Genomic DNA, 21,379 nt, shown 5'->3' on the forward strand with positions numbered 1-21,379 from the left:
CCCCCGGTCCATCCATCCATCCATCCGCTCTGCGTCGCTCAGCTTCCTGCGGCCAGTCCCACTGAATCTCCTCTTTGACGACACAATTCACCGCTGTGTTCGGCTCCTTAAATAAGAAGAATCCTCCTCCTCCTCCTCCTTCCTCTGGCTTTATTCAATCGCAGGTTCCCCGTCCACAATCAGGGGCTATGCGCTTTATTTCACCCTTTCTCCTGTGATGAAGCTCGACAAACAGCTGCATTGACAAACCCATATAATAAACCTGCACGACCGGCGCCGGGGCGAAGCGTCGCGCCTCGGAGGATCGACTGCGGAGGGCGGGGGGGGGGGGGGGGGTCGATTGAGCGAGGAGGATTCAGACGATGACAGAGCGAGAGGACGAGGGCCCCTCATCCCCCCCACGTGTGTCAAAAACCCGCGTAACAGATGGAATGCGATATGACAAGTCCACATTGGGTCCGTCTAATGAAGCGAGTGCAACTCGGCAGCACCGGCTCCCGTGTGAGGAAAGAACAAATCCAACAGGCGCGCACGGGCACAAAATAACGCCGATCTCAGCACGATTTAGCCCGTCTTTCTATGTTTGGCTGCACAGAGGCTCAACTATGCGATTAAAAAGAGAAAAAGAAAAATCAAGACTGCTGTTCTTTACCACACACCTCGCAAACACTCACTCAAAAGTGCCTTTTTGACCTTAGGGGAAGGCATCGCTTCAAAGACTTCCAGTGGAGACAAATTAAATGAATGCTATGAATGTAATGAGAAACTGGGACTAAAAAGGAATGTGTTTGTTCTGAAAATGATTGGCCGAGAAGGGTTTCCCCTTCTTCAGTGATTTAGATCCTTAGGTCTCATCTCTAGTCTGCTCCCTCTGTCGCTTTCTCCCTCAGTCTCTTCACTTTGCGCTGGCTAATTGCATTTAGAACTTGCACGGCCGTTTGTAACTGCATTAACCTCAGGAGTCACGTCGGGCAGACACTATTTAAAAGACGCCGTCCCACTGCTCCAGTTGCATTGTGGGTAACCGCCTCGGGGAGGTGTAACCAATCCCGTTGCAGTCGAGAGGTAGAGCTCATCATTTATTGGTCACGCACTCTATTCAAACCGTTTCCAACGCTGCCACCCATTCCTCTCTTTTCCCCATTTCCTCACCCCTGCCTTTTCACGCCATCTGTCTCCTCCTCTTCTTCTTCTTCTTCTTCTTCAAAACTTTTCTTTGTCAAAGATCCGATGATGAGCATTTTTGTTCTTTTTCCTGTCCACAGTGACGGTGATTCACGGCGAGAAACGTGAACACTTCAGTCTGACAATGCAACCGAGGCTTTTGTTCTCCGGGCTCCATCATTACTGCATTGCCGCGGGAAACGGAGGACGGCTGCCAACGCGCGGCGGCTCTGACCCGCGCACAGCGCCAGCCCGGTGACTCCTATGGTGCTTTCTGGGACAGTATGCAGACGGCGACGGCTTCGTGAGCGAGAGCGACGGCTGCTGTCGGGACTCGCTCGCTCGCTCGCGCGCAGGCTGGCGCGTAGGATAAAGGACAGCCACGACGTCCGCCTGTTGTCCTGTTCTTCTGCAATCTGATGTGTAGGAGGAAGTCACGCGGATACGAATGCAACACACCCGGCTCGGCGGAGCACGGAGCGGTGCGGCCCGAGAAACGACAGGTGACCCTTTTGGCCTCAGGAATAACGCCTTAAGAAAAGGAAAATTAATTTCATTTAACTAGAGATACTCTTCTCCCAGCGGGGGGGTGGGGGGGGGGGTCACACAGTCAGTCGGACTATCTGGCAAAAAGGGAAACGGCAACGCTGCCACGGCGTCTTTCATGGTCAGAAACAAAATGCTAGAGGTCGAAACTGCATGTCGAGGCGTGGGCCTGCGCAGACCGAATGTTTCACACCAACACGTCGGGCAAAATATCTGGCTCTTTCAGCGCGAAACGCTCCACCGCGCTGCCCGAGGCTGGTCCGCCGCTTGGTGCGGAGCGCGCTGCCTGCAGCTGCTGGGAAAAAAGGAGGTTGATGAGACCAGCGAGGCCGCACCGAAAAACAGTTGACGTGATGAATGGCTTTAGAGCCGAGGAGAAACGTGGAGTCGGGAGAGGATTCCCAAAAGGGTTTTGTTACTACCAGATGTCCCATTACACGCAAATTTATTCTGTATCTAAAAATATTGGTTAGAGGGGACTCAGGCACGTGGGGCAGAATTATTTACATGGATCCTAATTAGCCATTAAGCCAATCTGCCTTCAAACGTTTCAATATCTTTGAGTAAAATAACGACAGAAAATGTAAAGTCTAACCTTTTCTGTGCTGGGGAATAATGATGCTGCTTCTGCATCTTGGTCCCTCTTTGATTAGTGGACATGAACCAGTATTTCGTGCAATGACTATTCTAGGCAGTATTGGCACTTTGGGGGCAGAGCGGCATTTTCATTTGATTTATCCAAATTCGATACGCACTTATGTTTCCGAGCAATTATTCGCCTCCACCGTGCAGTCGTCTGACTCCATCTGACAGACAATGCAACATGTAAAAAAAAAAAATAAAAAAAAAAAAAACACAGCATCACACTATCATGTGGGGTGCGATGCAGAAACTTGCCTCCTTCTCAGCCATCAAGCTCTACAATAAACATCCTTCCGCTGCCATTTCAAAGAAACTCATCTTTGTGAGTTTACCTTCATGCGGCACTCAGGACACCGATTATTGTGTGGCCTTCTATGCCTACAATTAACCTGACCACCCACCATCTCACACACACACACACACACACACTGCCCTTCTCTCCAATATCCTTCCTCCCACGTATCCCCCAACAATACTCCCCCGGCTTGCTGTTGTCACCCTTGAAGCACACATTTTCAAAGGCTGCATCAGCAAAGGTTTCCTCATGTACAACGGAGCAAGAGCGAATCGTGGCGAAAGGGTCCGGGGTGGAAGAGGAGAGGGGTAGGAGTGGGGGGGGGGGGGGGGGGGGGAGGACAAGTTGTCATTGTTTGCCCAGCGAGATCCGAGGAGGGCGTGCAGCTGCTGGGGGTTTCACAGACGGCCTCGAGAGCGCGGCAAAGAGAAAAGAGGGGGGGGGGGGGGGTGCGGGGGGGCCTGACCCGGACCCGCCGAAAATTGGGTTGAGAAGTTAGAGACAGAGAAGTGAACAGAGAGCTCAGATAACAGTTCCCTCAACACCTCGGCTCACATGCATCTCTATAAATACCGCGCGCTGTCGGCAGTGTTTTACTGGGCTCTGCCCCACATTCAGATCATGCTGCTCGACCACAAACGGCAGCCGCCAGAGGCCTTGAAAATAACACGTATTCAATGAATGCAGCATACAGATCTATCCGGCTTGAAGCAACTTGACCGGCCCGGACCCCCCAGAACAGACCTAAAAGAAAGTTTAACAATATCGGTATTCCTCTGCTTGCAGGGACCCTCGGTGCAATGAGGAGCAAATCATTTGAATTTCTACCCACCAGGCACTTGGCTTGCACTTTGACCCCTTGAGAGGAAGGTCGCGTCAGAGACGAAGGCGTGACGTTATGAGGGGAATGTAATCTCCGTCTGTGACAGCCGAGTCTCGAGCGCCGCGGGGCCCTAGTGGCTGCATCGGTACGCGTCTCGGGGAGGGGGAGGAGGTCAGGAGGAGAAGAATATTGCTGATGAAACGGCCACGCATCCCGCCAACACAACGGGCGCGTTGCTTGGAACAGCTCCGGGCCAGGGCAGAACTCGCTAGGTGTGGGACGGCGGCGTGCGAGTTTGAGTGAGAGGTGAGCGACATGTGAGAGAACGAAATGAGAAGGGAATCAGGTGGGGTTAAACTGGACCACTACACCTCCTTTTATGGCACTGCTTACAGACAGCGCGCAACATGTCACAGCCGGGTGTCCCACAGGTTGTGGACATAGATTCTTATTTGTCCAACTCGGCTTAACATGTACCTCCACAATTCTAATGAGACGCCACATTTCACTTTACAGCACACAGGCTTTCATGGCCCCCGAAAGGCTTCAAGCTGAATATGTTATATACGTATATGTCCATGTTATTGCACAGCATACCAAAATGGCCTGGATACTTGAGCCAACCCGGGAGGCGAGCTCACGTGCACAAACATTCCCCAAAACAGGGCCAGCCCGGCGTGGTCAACCGAGCGAGGAGAAGCTCGGACAATGACTCAGAGGGTGAGCGACTCCATCCTCTGCTCGGGTAGTCCTTCCATTATGTCTTCACATAATTCAGAGAATAGATGCTTGCTGCTGTATTTATTCACTGGGTGCCAAACATCGCACCTTTTCATGCAGCAGCAGCCCAGTGCTCAAGACGTACTTTTGATACCTTTCCGTCCTCCTTTCATATTCCTAAATAGATGCGCGTCGAGCACAAAACAAAGTGACGCGTGCAAAACTGGGCCGGGATGGTGTTCGGAAATAGAATTGCTGCTTGTTTGTGCGTTTCGTCTCGGGGCAAAACGGTCTACGTTTAGTCCACCGCGTGCAACGTCGACCTGGACGAGTGCACGTCGACCTGGACGAGTGCACGAAGGCAGCCGGAAACTGTGAGTCAAACGGTCAAATGATCCCACGGACCCCGCAGAAGATCAGCCTCGAACCGCTATAATAAAATAAAAGGGAAAATGCAACTGAATTTAAATATGCGAACCAATATATTAACACTGCTAAAACGGTGTGGGCCACATTAAAAACCAGCACTTTGAACAACCTCTCCGTTTGAAAGGTGTTACACTACACGACCAGAATGAGTTCATACGCATCCCATTAATCCACGGAGCAAACGTTGCCTTTACGCTCAACACCTCGATCCGATATAACCGCGACATTTACAGTAACAGCCGTGTGTGTGTGTGTGTGTGTGTGTGTGTGTGTGTGTGTGTAGCGCCACCGGAGGAGCAAGCGTTTGCGATTACAGGTGGTTTACCTGTGTGTGTGTGTGTGTGTGTGTGTGTGTGCACTCACCGGTGAGGTTGGTGCGCGCGCTGTAGGATCCCAGGTATTGGCCGTCCGTGTTGGGCGTGTAGCACTCGAACAGACCCTGGTCCTGGGCCTGCACCCGGGTGATGTGCAGCACGGCCGAGTCGCCGCTCAGCCTCTCCACGTAGATCTCCTTGGTGTTGACCCGGTGTGCGTACACGGCGTAGGCGTAGTTGGGCTGGTTGGTGCTCACCACGCGGATCTCCCGGTCCAGCGCCGAGGGCAGGTACATGGACCACTCAAAGTTCTGCTCCATCCCTTCCTTGTAGCCCGACACGTTGCACAGGATGGTGACGTGGGAGCCCTCGGTCCGCACCAGCGGGCCGCTCTGGACCGTTACGACTCTCTGGGCCACGGCAGCACCGGCTGCAGGGGGGGGGGGGGGGGCGAGAGAGATGGAGAAAAAGGAAGGTTACAAAACTGCAGTTTAAATATTTAGCATTAGCAGAGTTTATGCACCTCGCATCTCCCAGGAAATACAGCGGGACATGTGCCGCTAAGCATTCTGCCGAGTGCTTCCCGAGGTCGAGGTGTGCACAAACACACTGGGGGGGGGGGGGGGGGGGCAAAAAATAAAGAACACACATTTTTGAACACCAACTACTAACTACTCGAAACACTGACAGGAGCTCTTTGTAACAGCTGTCGTCCAGTCACGCTCGCGGCCACTACTACACACGGCCTCGTTAGCCCCCTCAACCAGGCGACAACACTGCAGCGATGTCACCCCGGAGGTGAGAGGGGGGGGGGGGGGGGGCATCTGGGAGTTATGGGGGAGGTCAGCGCCAGCCGCTAAAAACGCGAGCTCGACGCGTGTGAACGTGTCACACCGAGAGGGACTTTGGAAGTGGAGAATAAAACGTCACCGTCGGATGCCTACATGATAATAAATAATTACAGATGACAATATATCTGTGTGTTTGGTGTGCAGAAATGCCAAAAATGTATGTTTGAAATTATTATTATTATTATCCCAAAGAAAAAAACTGTTGAGTTAGGATTCATACGAGTGATGGGACAATGCCAGAAAACCCCTGAGATGCCAGCAGCCGCTGGTTCAATGACGTATACATCAGCGCTGTTCTGCCAGGGGGCGAAACAAAAAAACGTAACGCCGAAACACAGGAGGATGAATAGAGCTCCGCTACCTCAATAAGTCGTTTTAAAAATCGATGAGCGAACCGTGGGCCACACACACCGAGCCGTGTAGCTTTCTGAGAACAGACTTAGCAGTTAAACCCCCTCAACAGGCCTGATTGCTACTTTCCTGTATGTCGCCTTGTAGCCTATATTTAGGTAGAACCCCTTGCCTTGCTGCACACACACACACGTGCACGTGCACGCACAAACACACAGCATTCACCATTCAGGGAACAACTACAAACATCCCTCTCATCAGGGGCCGGAGACAACAGAGCACTTACACATACACCCCCAAATCCAGAGAGAGCGACAAGTACGCAGTTTCCTGTCTGCGCAAGAAACTGGGGATTGCAGCTGTGTGTGTGTGTGTGTGTGTGTGTGTGTGTGTGTGTGTGTGTGTGTGTGAGAGCGAGAGAGAACGTCTTACAGATGGTGTGTCTGTGGGTACAAAACTTAAAAAGCTGTTCTGGTGAATCATTAATTAACTTATTCTTCCACTTCCACTACATCCCCCCCCCCCCCCCCCCCCTATCGTTCATGCTTAATAATGTAAGTCGATTTACTCTCACGTATTTGTGGGTCTTCTCACGAGCTCGCACGACTCCGTTGTGCGTCCGTGGATCAAAAAGGTCTCGTTTCCCCCCCCCTCCTTTGCGGGGCGCTTCAGGTCTTTTGTTTGTTAATTGCTTTTTTTTTTCTTCATAAGCTGCTAGAATTTTTACAAATATATGACATCCCGGTGTGTGGCCTCAATTGGATTTAACTTCAGTCCCGGTGGCCTCACGAAGTGAAAACTCATTAAAGTTATCACTCCTTATGGCTGGACGTCTCCTGGAAAACAGGCTATAAATCACAAAACCCTAGAAGCCTCAACTCAAAATGACGACATGCGAACCTAGTCCTTAAAGAAAAAAAAAAAACTTTAATGTCGTTATCTGCAAATCAGCGAAATATCGAGACGCTTCAGCGGCTTGTGCTGACGTGGTTGGTTGATGTGGTGGTCAGAGCGCAGGTGAGCGCGCGGCCTCTGGGGGGGTTCCGGCGGATCTACGGGTCGGGACCTCCTCGTTCTGTGGTGCGCTCGCTGCCAGCGGTCCAAACGGCGACTTGGGAGGGACCGGGACCGGAGTCGGAGCGTGGACGAGACGGAGACCGGATCAGCTCGGAACTCATTTTCAAGACAAAAAACAAAAAGCTTCATCGGCTCGGCTCGGCGGCAGTCGGCCTGAACTCGACTACACACTGGAAACCAGGTCAATCCCAAGACCTTGTCCCTTTTCCTGTAAAAATGGTCTCACTGGGATTAAGTTCGCTGCAATATCAGGAAACCCCCAAGAGTTACGCCCCTAAGGAGACACCTACGATGATGAACCCACTGGTTCTCCTGATGTGCTCTTTAATAATCCTGTTGCTATTACTATTATTCATGCAGTCTTGCTGAATAATATAAGACATCCGCTCGATAAACACAAACACGATAAACACATTGACGTAACCGTTTTGTGTTGTAAAACCAGAAGCCGTAAAACATTTGGCCCGCCGGCATTAGAAAAAAATCCCTCTGTTGACAATAGGAAAATCTTTTCACAACACCAAACACTCTGGATGTGAAGAACTGGGATTTGACAGAAAGTCCACGGTGAGCAACGCCGACTGAATCCGGGCACATTATGGAACGCGTTAGGTAAGAGGCAGCCGTCTCTTCTGACTCAGACTTTGGTTCCCTGCTTTTTTTTTTTTTTTCTCTGGGATGTCAGTGTGCTAATCCGGCGGCGCCCGGTCTACCCACATCCCGCTCGGATCAGGTCAGGTCTCTACCGCTGCATCACCGCTTCTCATGTTGGAGTTACTCATCCAGAACTGCCGGAAATGTGTTACTCATAATTCCAAAAAAAAAAAAAAAAAAGCACCACTCATACTGTGTTGGTGCACAAGGAGCTTTCCTCTACACGCCTGCCTCCTGTCATCCTCTTGAAACGAGCCTCCCGTACTTACCTCTGATTACCCTCACTCGCTTCCTGCGTGCTTCACCCAAGCCTTCCCCCCCCCCCCCCTCCCTTTCTATATATCCCTGTCTCTTCTTTGTGACTCGCCGTTCTCCGCATCTTTTCAGACGGGATTTAAGCCGCTCGGTGAAACTTCAAAGTGCTCATCACTCTGCGGGCTATTTAGAAAGGCTGACAACGACGCGCCGAACCCCGCAGACTCCCGGTTTGGTGACTTCAACTGATCGCTATATACACACTCCACAATAATCCTGTGCCCCCTCTTCCTCCTCCTCCTCCTCCCCTACCTCTGCGAGTGCCCAGTCTCTCAACAAGGCCTCGGATTTTCTATTATTAAACACTCATCTTACATCTCTGCATTGGGTGGATGTCCTTCCTCCTCCTCCTCCTCCTCCTCCTGCCCTCACCCTGCATGGATTAAATCTTCTTATCGCTGCCAGTCGCTTCCCACGCAGTTTGTTGACTGGACGGCGGAAGCATCCGCCACCAGATAGTCAGATGATGGAGGGTGACCACGGACGACTTCGCTCACTGACCTTGCCGTTTGTTCGGCTGGACCGTTCGGAGCAAGTGAGTCACAGCAAGCGCGCGCACACACACACACACACACACACACACACACACACACACACACACACACACAAAGCTGCAAAGAGGATTATGCTAAGTGGAATGGGGGTTAAATACTAATCCAATCATTTGTGACCAGTGTCTTATTCTCAATGGGAACGGCAGGAGTCCACTACCAGTGATGCCTCCTCACACCGTCGCTCTGCTCCGACACGTGATAATTATACACCAGGCAAGGTGAGTAAGAAGAAGAAGAAAAAAAAGCACTGCGGGGCGAAAGTAATATAAAAGACAATCAAGGCGACGTGGACATGTGCTATTTGGAGAGATTTAGGCGGCCCAGGACATCTACTGATGAAATCATTTGTGTATGTATGGACACACACAGAAGACTCCTGCCAGCAAAAGGGGGGCCTCGACAAGGTATTCACGACTTGGGCAATTCCCCCCCCCAAAAAAACGGTGATTAACCAATTTCCATAAAGCTGATTTAATTGAAATAGGACGGCAGTTGTTTGCTTGTGTCGTCCGGCCAATTTCAAATCACATCCGAGTAAACACTCCTAAATAAAAACACGACTTTACTTGTTAATTAATATGAAATGTTGAAGACAAATATCATTTCAGATTAAAAAACACCTTCCTTTTGGGTACGAACAGCAAGTCGTCGTCCTCCTCCTCCTCAACTCTTCTCCAAAAAAGACTAGGGGGGGGGGGGGGGGGGGGGGGGGGGGGGGGGAGAAGTTGAAGACTCCAGCCAGTGAGATATGAATTAATGATGAACCTGCTCGGTACATGTCCTTCCTCCACAAGGAGGTTCAGGCTCATCCCACAGATCTGAAGTCTTGTGATCACAGGTGTAAGCAAAGGAAAGGATCGAATCGTGGGAGGAAAGTAAAAAGAGGAAAGCTAAAAAAGGAGAAAACGACATCCGCCTCCAGGGTGCCGAAAAATGCACAGCACTTAGTAAATGTGCACGCTTACCACCGACTTGGGCACCGCGGACAGAAAGATGAATAACATAAGAACACTTCTCAGCCCTGGTTAACCATTCTCTAAAAATCACTCAGCATTTCTCTCCCTCTAGGCCCCCCCCCCGAAAGCATTTGACCCTGTTAACATCATTACCAGAGAGAGCACAAGTGCGGGGGAGACTGAGAGATTCGAAGACGAGGGGAAACTGGTGGGAGGAAGATGAAAGCCGTAGAAAAAGGGGGAAATATTATCCCTGGATGGGAAACCTTAACATTTAGAGAAAAAAAAATGGCACAATAGGAATCGTGCCTGAAATCGTGCAACAAGATGAACTCGACTTTTTCATTATATTGCACCATGCAAGATTAGAATTGCAGTTTCTTTCATTTTCGCTCTCCTCTCCGTCGTCCCCCGAAATGTGACATAAAAAAGACTGAGGCTCTGCTGATGCAACATGAAAGCGCATTGTCCTCGCTCACGCGCACTGTACATGACGCCCCGGAAGCACGTCGTCCCAATGTAAACCACGTAATGGGGTGATGACCGTCCCCACGCTACCCTGCCTTCAGATTTTTTGGGGGATCCTTAAATGATAACACGCTTCAGGCAGTATTAAATATTACAACGGGCCTCTTTCCCGCCCCCCCCCCCCCCCTTTGCTTGCTTCAGAGCGTAGGAATCAGAAAGCAAAAAAAGATTTCAACGGACCGCGCAGACTCGCGTGCCTTCGTGTCCTCCGCCGCCGAAGAGAAAGCGAAATTATTCTTCGGTGTCGAGGGGAAAAAATATTTAAAAAAATAAAAATAAAACTTTCAAGCTGTTTGAAAGCCAGTCAACTGGGAGACAGGCATGACACACTGTGTGAGACGTGGATCCTAACAGCCAGAAAGAGAGACCAAGTGTTCTTGCTGGGGGGGTTTGAGGGGCCTTGGCAGGCCGCTGCAGCAGCTGGCGAGCGGTTTACGACAACTGCCCATTACGCCAATGCAGCGCTAATCAAGAAAGTGAAGGAGCATTCAGGAGAGCGGTGGCGATGTGGAGGGGGGGGGGGGGGGGATCTACTGCGCGCCGTGATTGTACCGCCGTGCGCCCCGGTGACCAGATGATGAAAGCGGTTACAGGGAGGGAGGGGGGAGATTCACCCAGCGAGTGCTGCAGTGTTGTGGAGGACTCCCCCATCACTCGAATCAATTTCGATTCAATTTATTTTGTATAGCTCAAAATCAAAAATTTGCCTCACGGGGGGGGGGGCTTTCATTTCATACTTTTCAGAAGCTTGTAGAGCAGGAAACACAATCAGAAGGCAAAGAAGGGATAAGAGACACAGACATGCTCCCTTCCACTATTCCTACCAAGGCGGCAAGAAGTTCTCCTGCAGAAGCTGGGTCCTTAACTGTCTCCTAATTCTTTCTAAACTGGGACAGATTTGTTTTTACATAACTTGATGTTTTTGAGAAACAGACTCGACATCACGCTCGGTTAGTATGCTAAGTAGGAGGCTACAGCCAGCAGCTGCTTGTCCCGACTTAGCATAAAGACGGAGGGGGGGGGGGCGGGGGAGCAGTAGCTTGGGTCAGTCAAAAAAGGTAACGAAATTCTGCCTTCGGGGACCTTTAAGTCTCATTAATTAGCATTTGGCGCACGGAGGGTTGTGTGTGCTGGACTACTTCTCGGCTCCGTTTTGCCAGAGAGCGCTTTGCTAGAGACGAGCAGTTTGTCTCCATTTCAAGTAGCATCAGGCGCAGCTAAGCTAACCGCCCGCCAGCCTTATGTTCTTAGGGGGTCAATTATTTGTCTATTCATGTCTCGGCGGTAGGGAGCCCAGTCCATGTGGCTCACATCAGTTGAGGCCATGTCAACTTTGTCTTGGATCTCTATTTGTAAGACTCCCAACGTCTACATCTCTTAACATGGCCTACGGCTGTGTGTCCCGCCTGGGTCATGCTGTCTTCTTCCCCCTCCACCCCCCCCAATGCCAACTAGTCCTAATTTATTGCCCCCCCCCCTGGGCTACAACAGTCATGACCCCACCTGCACCGTAGATCATAACAGCTGGTGAGAACAGAATAGAAGCAACGGGGAGATTTAAGGCCGATTCACACACTTTACATGGGAGCTAGTTGGGAAATGGGACTTTTTCCACGTGTGCTGATTGATATATATTTTTTTTTTTACCATCTGTTTTCTGCTGCTGGCAAGCATTTGTCGATGGTCTCAACAACAAGGAGCAGATAATAATTCTACTCTATGTGGAACAGCTGCCTCTTCATCTTCCCTCCTACGCGCTCAGCTGCTTCGCCTTCCTGTTTGACCACGGAAACGGCGTTGGGAGCTTTATCGTTTCATGCCGAGTGACCGCTTGAAGCAGATAATCAGCACGCAGGGGGTTCCTCCGCAAACCTTTGGAATATCATTCCGAAAGCAATAGTTTACAATAACAAGTCTTTCATGACGCAAGACCTTCTCATCTAGTGGAGCTGCTGATTGTAGTTTAATCTCTGGCCCTGAACGTGAAGGTGAAGGAAGGTAGACATGATTGCTTTGGAACTGTAGTAGAGTTACATGACTGCTGGTTATCTTTGGAACAACAGTCCAACTTTCTACACCACAGCTACAACGACATCTTGACACAGAAATATAATCAAACCCCCTAAAAAGATGGTTGTACTTCAAGCCAATGCCTTTCCAGCCTAATGGTGAATAATTCATGAAAAAAAAAAAAAGAGAAGGAACACGAGAATCTGCAGCCGGGTGGCGATATATATATATCTCTCGCCACTTATTTGCCTGCGTTTGAGATCAACCGGTTGGACGGTCGCACAGCGGAGGGGGCTGAACGATTGGCAGGCCGAGTCGGGTCACGCAACACAAGGATCAAGATGAAGCTCTAGACCCTCGGCATGAACACAAGGCTTTCAGAGGAGTCAAGACAGCTGCACGTTGCACACGGGAAGACATGCATGCTTCCATGGTTGTCCTGATGAATGCCAACTTGTGATTGGTTTGATTTTTGGACAAAAAAAAAGGTACAATCCAGAAGAATTACGGCGCATGACTGTCAAATCATGACATGGAGCATGTCAAAAATAATGATTCAAGTTAAAGCGATACGGTTTGTGTTTACACAGCTCCCAACAGACAAGAAGAGTGCCAGATGGTTAGAAGGTGCGTCTGTGTGTGTGTGTGATGAAGAGAAGGTGCGGCGGGACGTTCGGGACGCATTCAAGGGTTTAGGGTGAGCAGTTAAACGTGTTAATCATTCTTTCATAGAGAACGATACCATTATCCCATTTAATGTTTATAACAGTGTGGGAGACAAAAGGGTTCCCAACAGGGGACAGATGAAAGTTGTCAAATTGCTTTATTCATATTAGCGGCGTAACCACACACACACACACACACACACACACGCTTTAAGTATATTAAGTGCCTCAATCTACTCCCTTCACCAAACCCATTAACTCTATAAATCCACCTGCTACCCCACTACCCCCATAGTCCCAACCCCCAATCCTAACACACACACACACACACACAAAATGTTCAATCAATCCCAGATTATACACAAAAAAGGATGATATCCTGTCAACGCTTACAGCAAAGTCGACTGAATGTTTCCGTTAATTGTCGTAAAAAGAACGCGAGGCTGTGAAAACACTCGGCTATCTTCGGTCATTATCCATTTCACGCTTGCGCACAATTAAGCCCGGCAGCTGTATCTACTTTGTGTACAGTGGTTTGTCTTTGTGTGACTGGCGTCTTGCTATCAGTTCCCACGTTCGCGCGCATTAGGCTGCAGATTGGAAAGGAAACTAATTAACTATTAATTAGTCTACTATAGACAGACCTTTTTCTGCCGTTGTCAGTCATTTTTTCCTTCCAGGGAGTAAAAGACACGTGCTTGTAAATTCATGCATTTATGCACAAGCAATTAAGACAAACAAACACACGCGCACACACACACACACACACTCGCGCCTCTCTTTGGGATTAGGTGTTGTGTGGAAAAGAAGTACATTACAAGAACATAATGGCAAAGTGAGAGAGGGGCTCTTCATAATTGCATAAGAGGATAAGGGCCGAGGTTTGAACGCGCATTTCTTTTCATGCACACGCACACATTTAGACACGCACGCCGCGCCGAGCGCGTGCTATTGAATATGCGCCGTGCAGGTGGGGAGCGGTCGCCATAGTTACGCCGCCTGGTGTATATCCCACCGGTGTGGGATCGGCTCGGGGTGGGGGGGGGCATGGCTGCACCTCAGGACAGCAGCTCAGAGCGCTGTGTGTGTGTGTGTGTGTGTGTGTGTGTGTGTGTGGAGGAGCAGCAGAGTGGAATTCTCTCGCACCAGCCAGTCATCATCAAAACAGAACAGCAAAGTGGCGGGGGTGGGGGAGGAGAAAAATCACATCCCAGGGGTAATTGGGCCGAGTCTTTTAACTGGGCGAAGAAGGTGTTGGTAAACCAGTCTGCGGTGGATGTGGCTGTAAAAACGCTGATTCTTTCCTTTTTGACGCTGCAAAGACAATGGCCATGTCTGTCTGGAACGCCCTTGAGGGCAATTTGTAATTTGTTCTCTTTGAAGAAGAGGTGGGCCGGGCATGGTATTGTTCTGTAAAGAGTGGGGGAGGGAGGTCAGGGGGTACTAAGGGAGGAGGAGGAGGAGGCAGCTGGCGTAGGCGACCATTTGAGTGGAGAGAGGCAGAAACACATGCAAATCATCCTGGAGGAACAGATGAAGGTTTATAATCTTGATGGCCTAAGGTGGCGGTGGTGGTTGTTGTTGTTGGGTTAGGTGACGACCCCTCCCTTCCACTTGGGGTCTGGGTCCTCTTTGATAACTTGTCTTTCAGGTTATTGATGGTAAGCTGACGAGGGAACACACCCGAGTTGCAGCTATAAAGAACACTGAACATGGGTCTCCTCCTCTTCTTCTTCTTCTTCTTTTGCTGACACGGCAGCTCGCCTTTTCACGTTTCACCCATGATGCCCTGTGTCCCTTTAGTTTAGCTAACGCATTTTCTCGATAAACCTGCTCCTTCATTACCTTTAACCCTCGCCTGGTCCGCCGTTTGTGCGGCAGCCTTGGAGCTGGGTTGACACAGCAGTTGTTATCGGACAACATGGAGATACGGCAGGGAGCCGTGAAGCGGGGCGGAAGACACAAAGCAGCCGCTGCCTCGGCTCCGGACACTTTCCTGATTGACTGTGGCGGGCAGGAAGTCTCCCTCAAGAACTTAACTTCACGTCACACAGTCACTCATCTCCCCGTGTGCATTGAAGAGACACTGCAAGCTCAGATCTGGGTCACAGGGGAGGATCAGCATTCATTTTTTTTTTTTAAAACAGTGTATGAAAATAATTAGCTGTGATTATTCACAACTAATTTTAGTTTTTGCCTCCATTGCTCTTCTAGCCATGAAGTCATTTCTATCTCACGTTGTCCTTGATCTCCTCTGGAAGCTCTCTTCCTTCACACCGACTTGTGGCCCGATAACAGAGGGGAGTGAGCCGGTCTTAAAAAAAAAAAACGAGTGCGAGTTTCTGTAGCAGACTGTGAAGTCTGCATGACAAGGCAATTACTTGCCCTGTTGGGGGGTAAACGCCAGCAACACCCCCCCCCCCGTTTGACCCGCCTGTGGGTTCAACCCGATGCAACAGAGTCCACGAGCAGCACACCGGCTCACCCGGCTGTACTGATCCGTGACTAGTCTCTGACCTGCGAATGGCATGCATCTTCATTACCCATCCAGTCAATGAACATCTACCAACCCCCCCCCCCCACACACACACACACACACACACACACACACAAGCGGGGGATGATAGCCGGAGCCGACGGGCGCGTTTCTGCTTTTCCATTGTTTCCTGTCCGTCGGTTTAGTCAACAATGTTATGATATCAAAAGAGAACAGCGGCACAAAGGGCCTCTTTTTTGTGCCGCACGGGTGTACACAGAGACGTGGTTTCCAGTGCTTCTGATGCAAACAATGCGTGCAACTGAAAATAACAAGCGGCACCGCCATCAGACAGCTGAACGGGCCCCCCCCCCCCCTCCCACCCCAAAAAGTCCCTAACACAGAGAGACGTAGGTGCTCGCTTTCTGGTGGGTGACAAGAGGCGGAAATAATGAGTGACAGTCACAGGCGCACCCGGCAAAACTTTTCCCGTGTGGCATAAACCCGGCGCCCCAGCAGCGACGCAAACATCTAGACGGTGACTTGGTGCATTTGGGCCTCGCCGTCTAGACTCGGCTCGGCTCGGCGCCGGGTCGGCCGAGGCCAACCAACACATGGCAAAGCATTCTCCATGGGGGGGGTGTGGGGGGGGGGGGGCAACAACAGCTGACACGAGGCGCCCCGCAAGAAGCCACGCGGCTCGACCACATGCGAGCTTCAAGAAATGTGGGGTGGGGTGGGGTGGGAGCCCCCCCCCCCGCCCAGCTGTCATGTGTTATTTGGGACAAGGGAGAAGCCGGGGTGGGTATCGAGGTGTGGCGAATGCAAACGTAGAATCCTGATCAAATTTGAAATGCTTGCAAGTTGACCTCAACACGCAGAGTTGACATTGCAAAAAGGAGGTAAATATGACGCGTGTAAGTCGTAAAAACGCTGTACTTCACTTCTATGTGCCCGATTTTGTTCATTGTTGATTTTTGACTTTTTTTTTTTTTTTTTACACATTGAAAACCCTCCGAATTTAATAAATAGGTCTGAAATACAAGTTAAATTCATCCATCTCTTACCGTTTTCAGGCATGTGTGACAATTGTTCCAGCACCACTTGGAAAATTAAATCTATACATAAGTGGATCTAAGTGTTACCCATCTTCCAACGTTTTTGAAAAAAAAAAAAAAGACAATAAACCATTGTGCCTAAAATGGAAATGAGCTCTTAAGTACTTTCATGTTGTTTGATTGGGCCAATTATGGAGAGCCAGCTCGGAACTCAAAAGTTTGATGGCGTTAATTCCACTACGTAAAACTTCCCCCCCCCCCCCCTTTAAATCAATAGCGCTATAATGAGACACGGCTAGCAGGCCATTGTTTGAGCATCTCGGCTGACTTGAAACCACTGATCAAAAAGAAAGCATCACAGTTATCCCTAAAAGAAGAAGAGGACTGAGAGGGAACCAGAAATATCCACCTCAGACAAAAAGGATCAACCCACTCTCAACTTCATTTGAATTTACTGCCCAGGCAGGTGCTTACGGGTTTTCATCCGTTCCTTAAGCTGTGCATTCTATGACAGTGAACATCTCCTGCATTTCTTTTTCAACCCAGTTTCAATGAAATTGGCCTGTGTTTTCCTAACTACAGATTGTCTGAAGACTGTGTGTTGACACTCCTCTCAGGCACGGCTCAAAAAAAATCAAAATGTGTCAATGTACTTCCATCTCCTCTAGAAACAAACGCAAAACCAGTGGATGGAAAGAGGTAAATAAAAGAAGAAGAGTCAAGGAAATGCTCAGCGAAATGATTGCAGAAATGAACAGCTGTCAGTGTGACCGTGGGGCAAAATTGGTCTACATACTACCCTTTCAAATAAAAGAGGCCACACCCACTGCCACATGCCACTTTGAGCCGATCTGTATGCATTATTTACCACATTCGCTCCCCTCCCTACCGCCGACCATCTGACCAAAGGGTCGTGCGACCGGATGTCTCGGATGCAAGTTTTGTACGCGGCGTGAAACGGCGGCGGCGGCTCATTTGAAGTCGGGTAACTGGAAGCAGCTCTCCAGTCAGCCCAGTACATGGAAACCACTGGGGCATTTCAGTCAAACCGGCCGGCTCCCGAAAACTTGTACCTTTCAATCCGGTGACATATAAACGTGGACTTCTTTGGACGCTTTAGGTGGGCTCCCCGTTTCAAAAGGGACTCTTACACATACAGACGAACCCCCCCCCCCCCCCCCCAAAAAAAAGGAACCACACAAGGCGCACGGCATCTTTCTCACTGTTGGCGTGGGCTGTTTGTAAAGCTAATAAACATTTGTCGCTTCAGGCAACTCGTTTTATATGCTTGATATAATATACCCTGGTGCCACAGAGCAGCACAAGCACACACACACACACACACACACACACGGTTGCAAACTCAGCAGTAGATATAACCCTCGAAATAAAATTTGCCTTCCAAAGAATTGTTTAAGAGGCAATTCTGGGCTTAAAAAAATAATTTAAAAAATGATGGAGCCTTCCTTCATCTTTGTTCTATTCTCCTTTCCAAACCAACTCACAGCTGACACGCGAGCCCAAAAGCAAAAGCGCACTACTCGTCCAACGCAGATGCTCGGATGCACCCATCGGCGACGGATAAACGGTTCGATGTGTCAAGATGGCACGCTGGTATATGTGCTGCACCACATCACAAGGTCCCGGAGCCCGAGTGTGACGTCTTCTAAAGTCTTGTTTGGTCTGACCAACAGTCCGGCCCTCAAAAGACATCTATCGTGGTACACTTTTGATAAGCTAAACTCAGAACATATTGCCCCCCTCCCCCCCCCCTTTTTTTTTTCTCCCCAAAGACAACAATATGATCATCAAAAAGTATTTTCTCATCGGGATTTCTCGGCACCATGTGACCTTTTTACCAGACTAAAGTACAGTCAGTGACGCGGGGCCAACATCTCGGAGCAGCATTAGAAAGTATTGTGCCGGTGATCCACACAATACACCCTACGCTAAACACCCAAAAGGCTCGTCACCACCTCAAACGGCTTCCTTTTTAAGCCGACCATATGATTCACGGTTATGTAATATGAAAAGCCCTCCGTTATCCAGCCTACACCGTAGATTGGCTCGGTCGGTGTGCAATCTTACTGTACACCGACTAATGCCGCTCACATTTTCTCTTTTTTTGCAGCCACCAATTCCAGTGAAAGCAATTTCTGAAGCGGAAAGGGGAGGGGGAGGGGAGGGGAGGGGGGACGTAAGGCAAGACGCAGACTGGTTGATCCTCACGGGCCAAGCAGGGGGGACAGCGGGCCCCTCCCCCACACCCCCCCCCCCAACCCGCCTTTGTGCCCCCGGCAGCGGCTGACAGGGCCTCCCCACCCAGAAAGAGAAAAGGCCATTCTGGTGGTTTGTTTGGGGACAGTTCGGAGGCAGGATGCACGACCCGAGTGTGTCAGCAGTCCGTGTGGCTGATTGCATGAGTCACCCAGTGGCATCGGCCCTACATGGCCCGAGCCTCGCGTTTTGTCTCTGAAGAACAACAAATGACAAGTAGAAGTTACAAATGCGCGAGACGAGGGCACGCTGGGGGCGCTGGTGTCAAGGGTTGAATCGGTGAACCACAAAAAGCAGGTAGCCCACTGTGTTTCTTCACGCCCACGGGGATGACTCCCTATAGCCTTGGGATGCGAGAGTGTGTGATCCAGATGTGGACCATATATGTGTGTGTGTGTGTGTGTGTGTGTGTGTGTGTGTGTGTAGTTTTTACTACAAACAATAGCAGGTTGTCCATTTAATCAGCTCGTTTAGGGTCAGACTGCATAGGGTTAATCTTTGGCTAGAGGTGCAATATCACATTAACCTAGTTCAACGCGCTCGCGCGCACACACAGACACACACACACACACACACACACAGCTGTTTCAGGGGCATCTGCCAATATTGCATCGGTTATCGATGCAGCCGACTTCCACCTGACTCATGATGACGAGTAGTTGCTCCCCCCGGCTAAGACGGAGGCCCACAAGTGCGCGTCTTTAACCCAAAACACCGAGGGGGGGGGGGGAAGAGAAGATCCGCGGCACGGATGGAGGGGATGGAGGCTTCGTGGGTGACTTACCAAGCAGCGCGCAGGCGAGAAGGAGCGCACCCGGTTGCCATCGTGCGTGTGAGTGTTGCCCCGCAGATTCGCTCGTTATATTCCCCTTCAGACGAGGAGGAGGAGGAGGAGGTGGAGGAGGAGGAGAAGTCGACTCGGGTCCGAACTATGTGGTCAACCGACGTTTCTCACCCAAATAAAAGAAAAAGAAGGGGGGGGAAAACGGCCGATCTTCGGATCCCGGATCGAGGTTTGTGTCGGGAGTGAAAATCCACAGCCGGTAAAGTCCGGCGGTCTCTGGGTGTCCGGCTCACCTCTCCGGTGTCCTCCTCCTGATTATAAACAAAAGGCGGTGGTGAGAGGGGGGGGGGGGAAGAGAGAGAAAAAGCCTCGGGTGAAATCTCCCCCACTCCTCCTCTCACCTATCGTGCCAAGGCGCCTAGGCGACCCAACCCACCCACTCCCCGTGTACTACGCATCCGGGACTGCGGAGGCGATCCACACTCGCAACCTACTCGGCGGAGGACAGGGAAGTCTTTCTGGAGATCCACACACACACGAAGCTCGATGAAGAGGGAACAGCCGGCTCAAGTAACTCCTCCTCGCCCTTCTCCTCTCGATTCTCGGTCCGAGCGGGTCTCCCTGCTGGCGTTCTCTTCTCCACGCGGATAAATCCCGGAGACCCTATAATCAATCTCCCACTATCGCTCCCCGATGGGCGGGCGCTCGAGATGAAGCCGACGCGCGGGGGGGGGGGGGGGGGTGGGGGGGGGCGCTTTGTGCTCCGACACAATAAATCAGGACGAATCTAATGAATCAAAAGAACAACTTCTGCGATAGTGCGGCACACCTGAGCCAGTGAGCGTCCTGATTCAGAACCTTAAAAATGCGCAGGAAATTAACGCTTAACGTCCCGCTCCCAACAAGCTCCCCCACCACCAGGAGGGGAAAAAAAGAGAGGCGACTCAAACCCCACGGCTTCATTTAAATGTATTTCACAAACGCGGTGATCTGGTCCCAGATCTAAAAGGTGTACTGCGGTTTTTTGTTTTTTTTTATTTTCTCCCAAGGTTATTTCCTCCTTCCTGTTTGGCGAGTGACTTTGTTTGAAAAGTTGGCAGCGTGCTGCGTGCTGCCTGCCCCCCCCCCCCCCCCCCCCCCCACGAAGGCAAAGGCCACGCCCAGTGTCACTGGCCACGCCCAGCCACAGGCCACGCCCAGGTCGTGTGGACGCAGTCCACTGTGGGAGAGGGGAAATTTGCATTTTCCCAATCTCATTTCTAGGCCAGGACGTTGCTGATTTGAATACATTATGTGAAGCGGAAGGTATTCGGGTGACTTGGCTCCAAAAGCTTTCAATTTTCTCAGTGGGATATTTTCACAAGGGTTAACTTTAACCACCTTTTGAGGCCGATATGACTCAGTATGTCAGAAAATCACACATTACTGCATGTAAATTTGATGATAGTAGACTAAATATTTTAGGTATTCACAACTGGCGCTGATCACAAAAGTCAATTTCTCATGTATTATTTTCCCAGCAGTCTGTGTGGAACAGACAGGAAACGTCTCCCAGCATCTTCTCCAACCCCATACCGCTAAACACACGACTGGCAATCAGCATAATGAGGTGCCGCTCTGATTCAGAACTATAGGGAATACCAGAACGAATACATCTATCCGCCAACATTACAATTCTCCTTTTAGAGGTTTTCAATAAACAAATTACATCCCACTTTGTGGCTAAACCAAGCATTATTTTGACAAAAATGAGGTTTTTGGAGTTGCACGACTTTTTAAACTCTTACTCCTTTATTTCTAACCCATAGCATTATATTGTATTATATTTTATTTTGTTCCTTGTACTATGTTGTCTTGTTTTCCAATGTCTAACTGTTTAAATTCCTTTTA

General features: G+C 50.2%; 1 protein-coding gene across 3 annotated transcripts in view; it reads right to left on the reverse strand.

Annotated features, from left to right (window-relative positions):
• The window catches only part of igsf3 (immunoglobulin superfamily, member 3), a 57,568-nt gene extending 37,204 nt beyond the window's left edge, over positions 1-20,364 (reverse strand). The window contains exons 1-3 of one of the 3 annotated variants that reach the window (XM_037487902.2): positions 19,984-20,364; positions 19,490-19,800; positions 4,983-5,363 (exon numbers count right to left, since the gene is read on the reverse strand). In XM_037487902.2, the coding sequence (XP_037343799.2) occupies positions 4,983-5,253 (271 nt within the window). In that variant the 5' untranslated portion in view covers positions 5,254-5,363; positions 19,490-19,800; positions 19,984-20,364. Of the gene's footprint in view, positions 1-4,982; positions 5,364-19,489 lie in introns of all 3 variants that reach the window. The other 2 variants (XM_037487901.2, XM_062565113.1) reach the window with 2 other exon arrangements.
• Positions 20,365-21,379: the final 1,015 nt, after the last annotated feature.

The sequence above is a fragment of the Pungitius pungitius genome, chromosome 10 (assembly GCF_949316345.1).
Source record: "Pungitius pungitius chromosome 10, fPunPun2.1, whole genome shotgun sequence".
Lineage (NCBI taxonomy): Eukaryota > Metazoa > Chordata > Actinopteri > Perciformes > Gasterosteidae > Pungitius > Pungitius pungitius.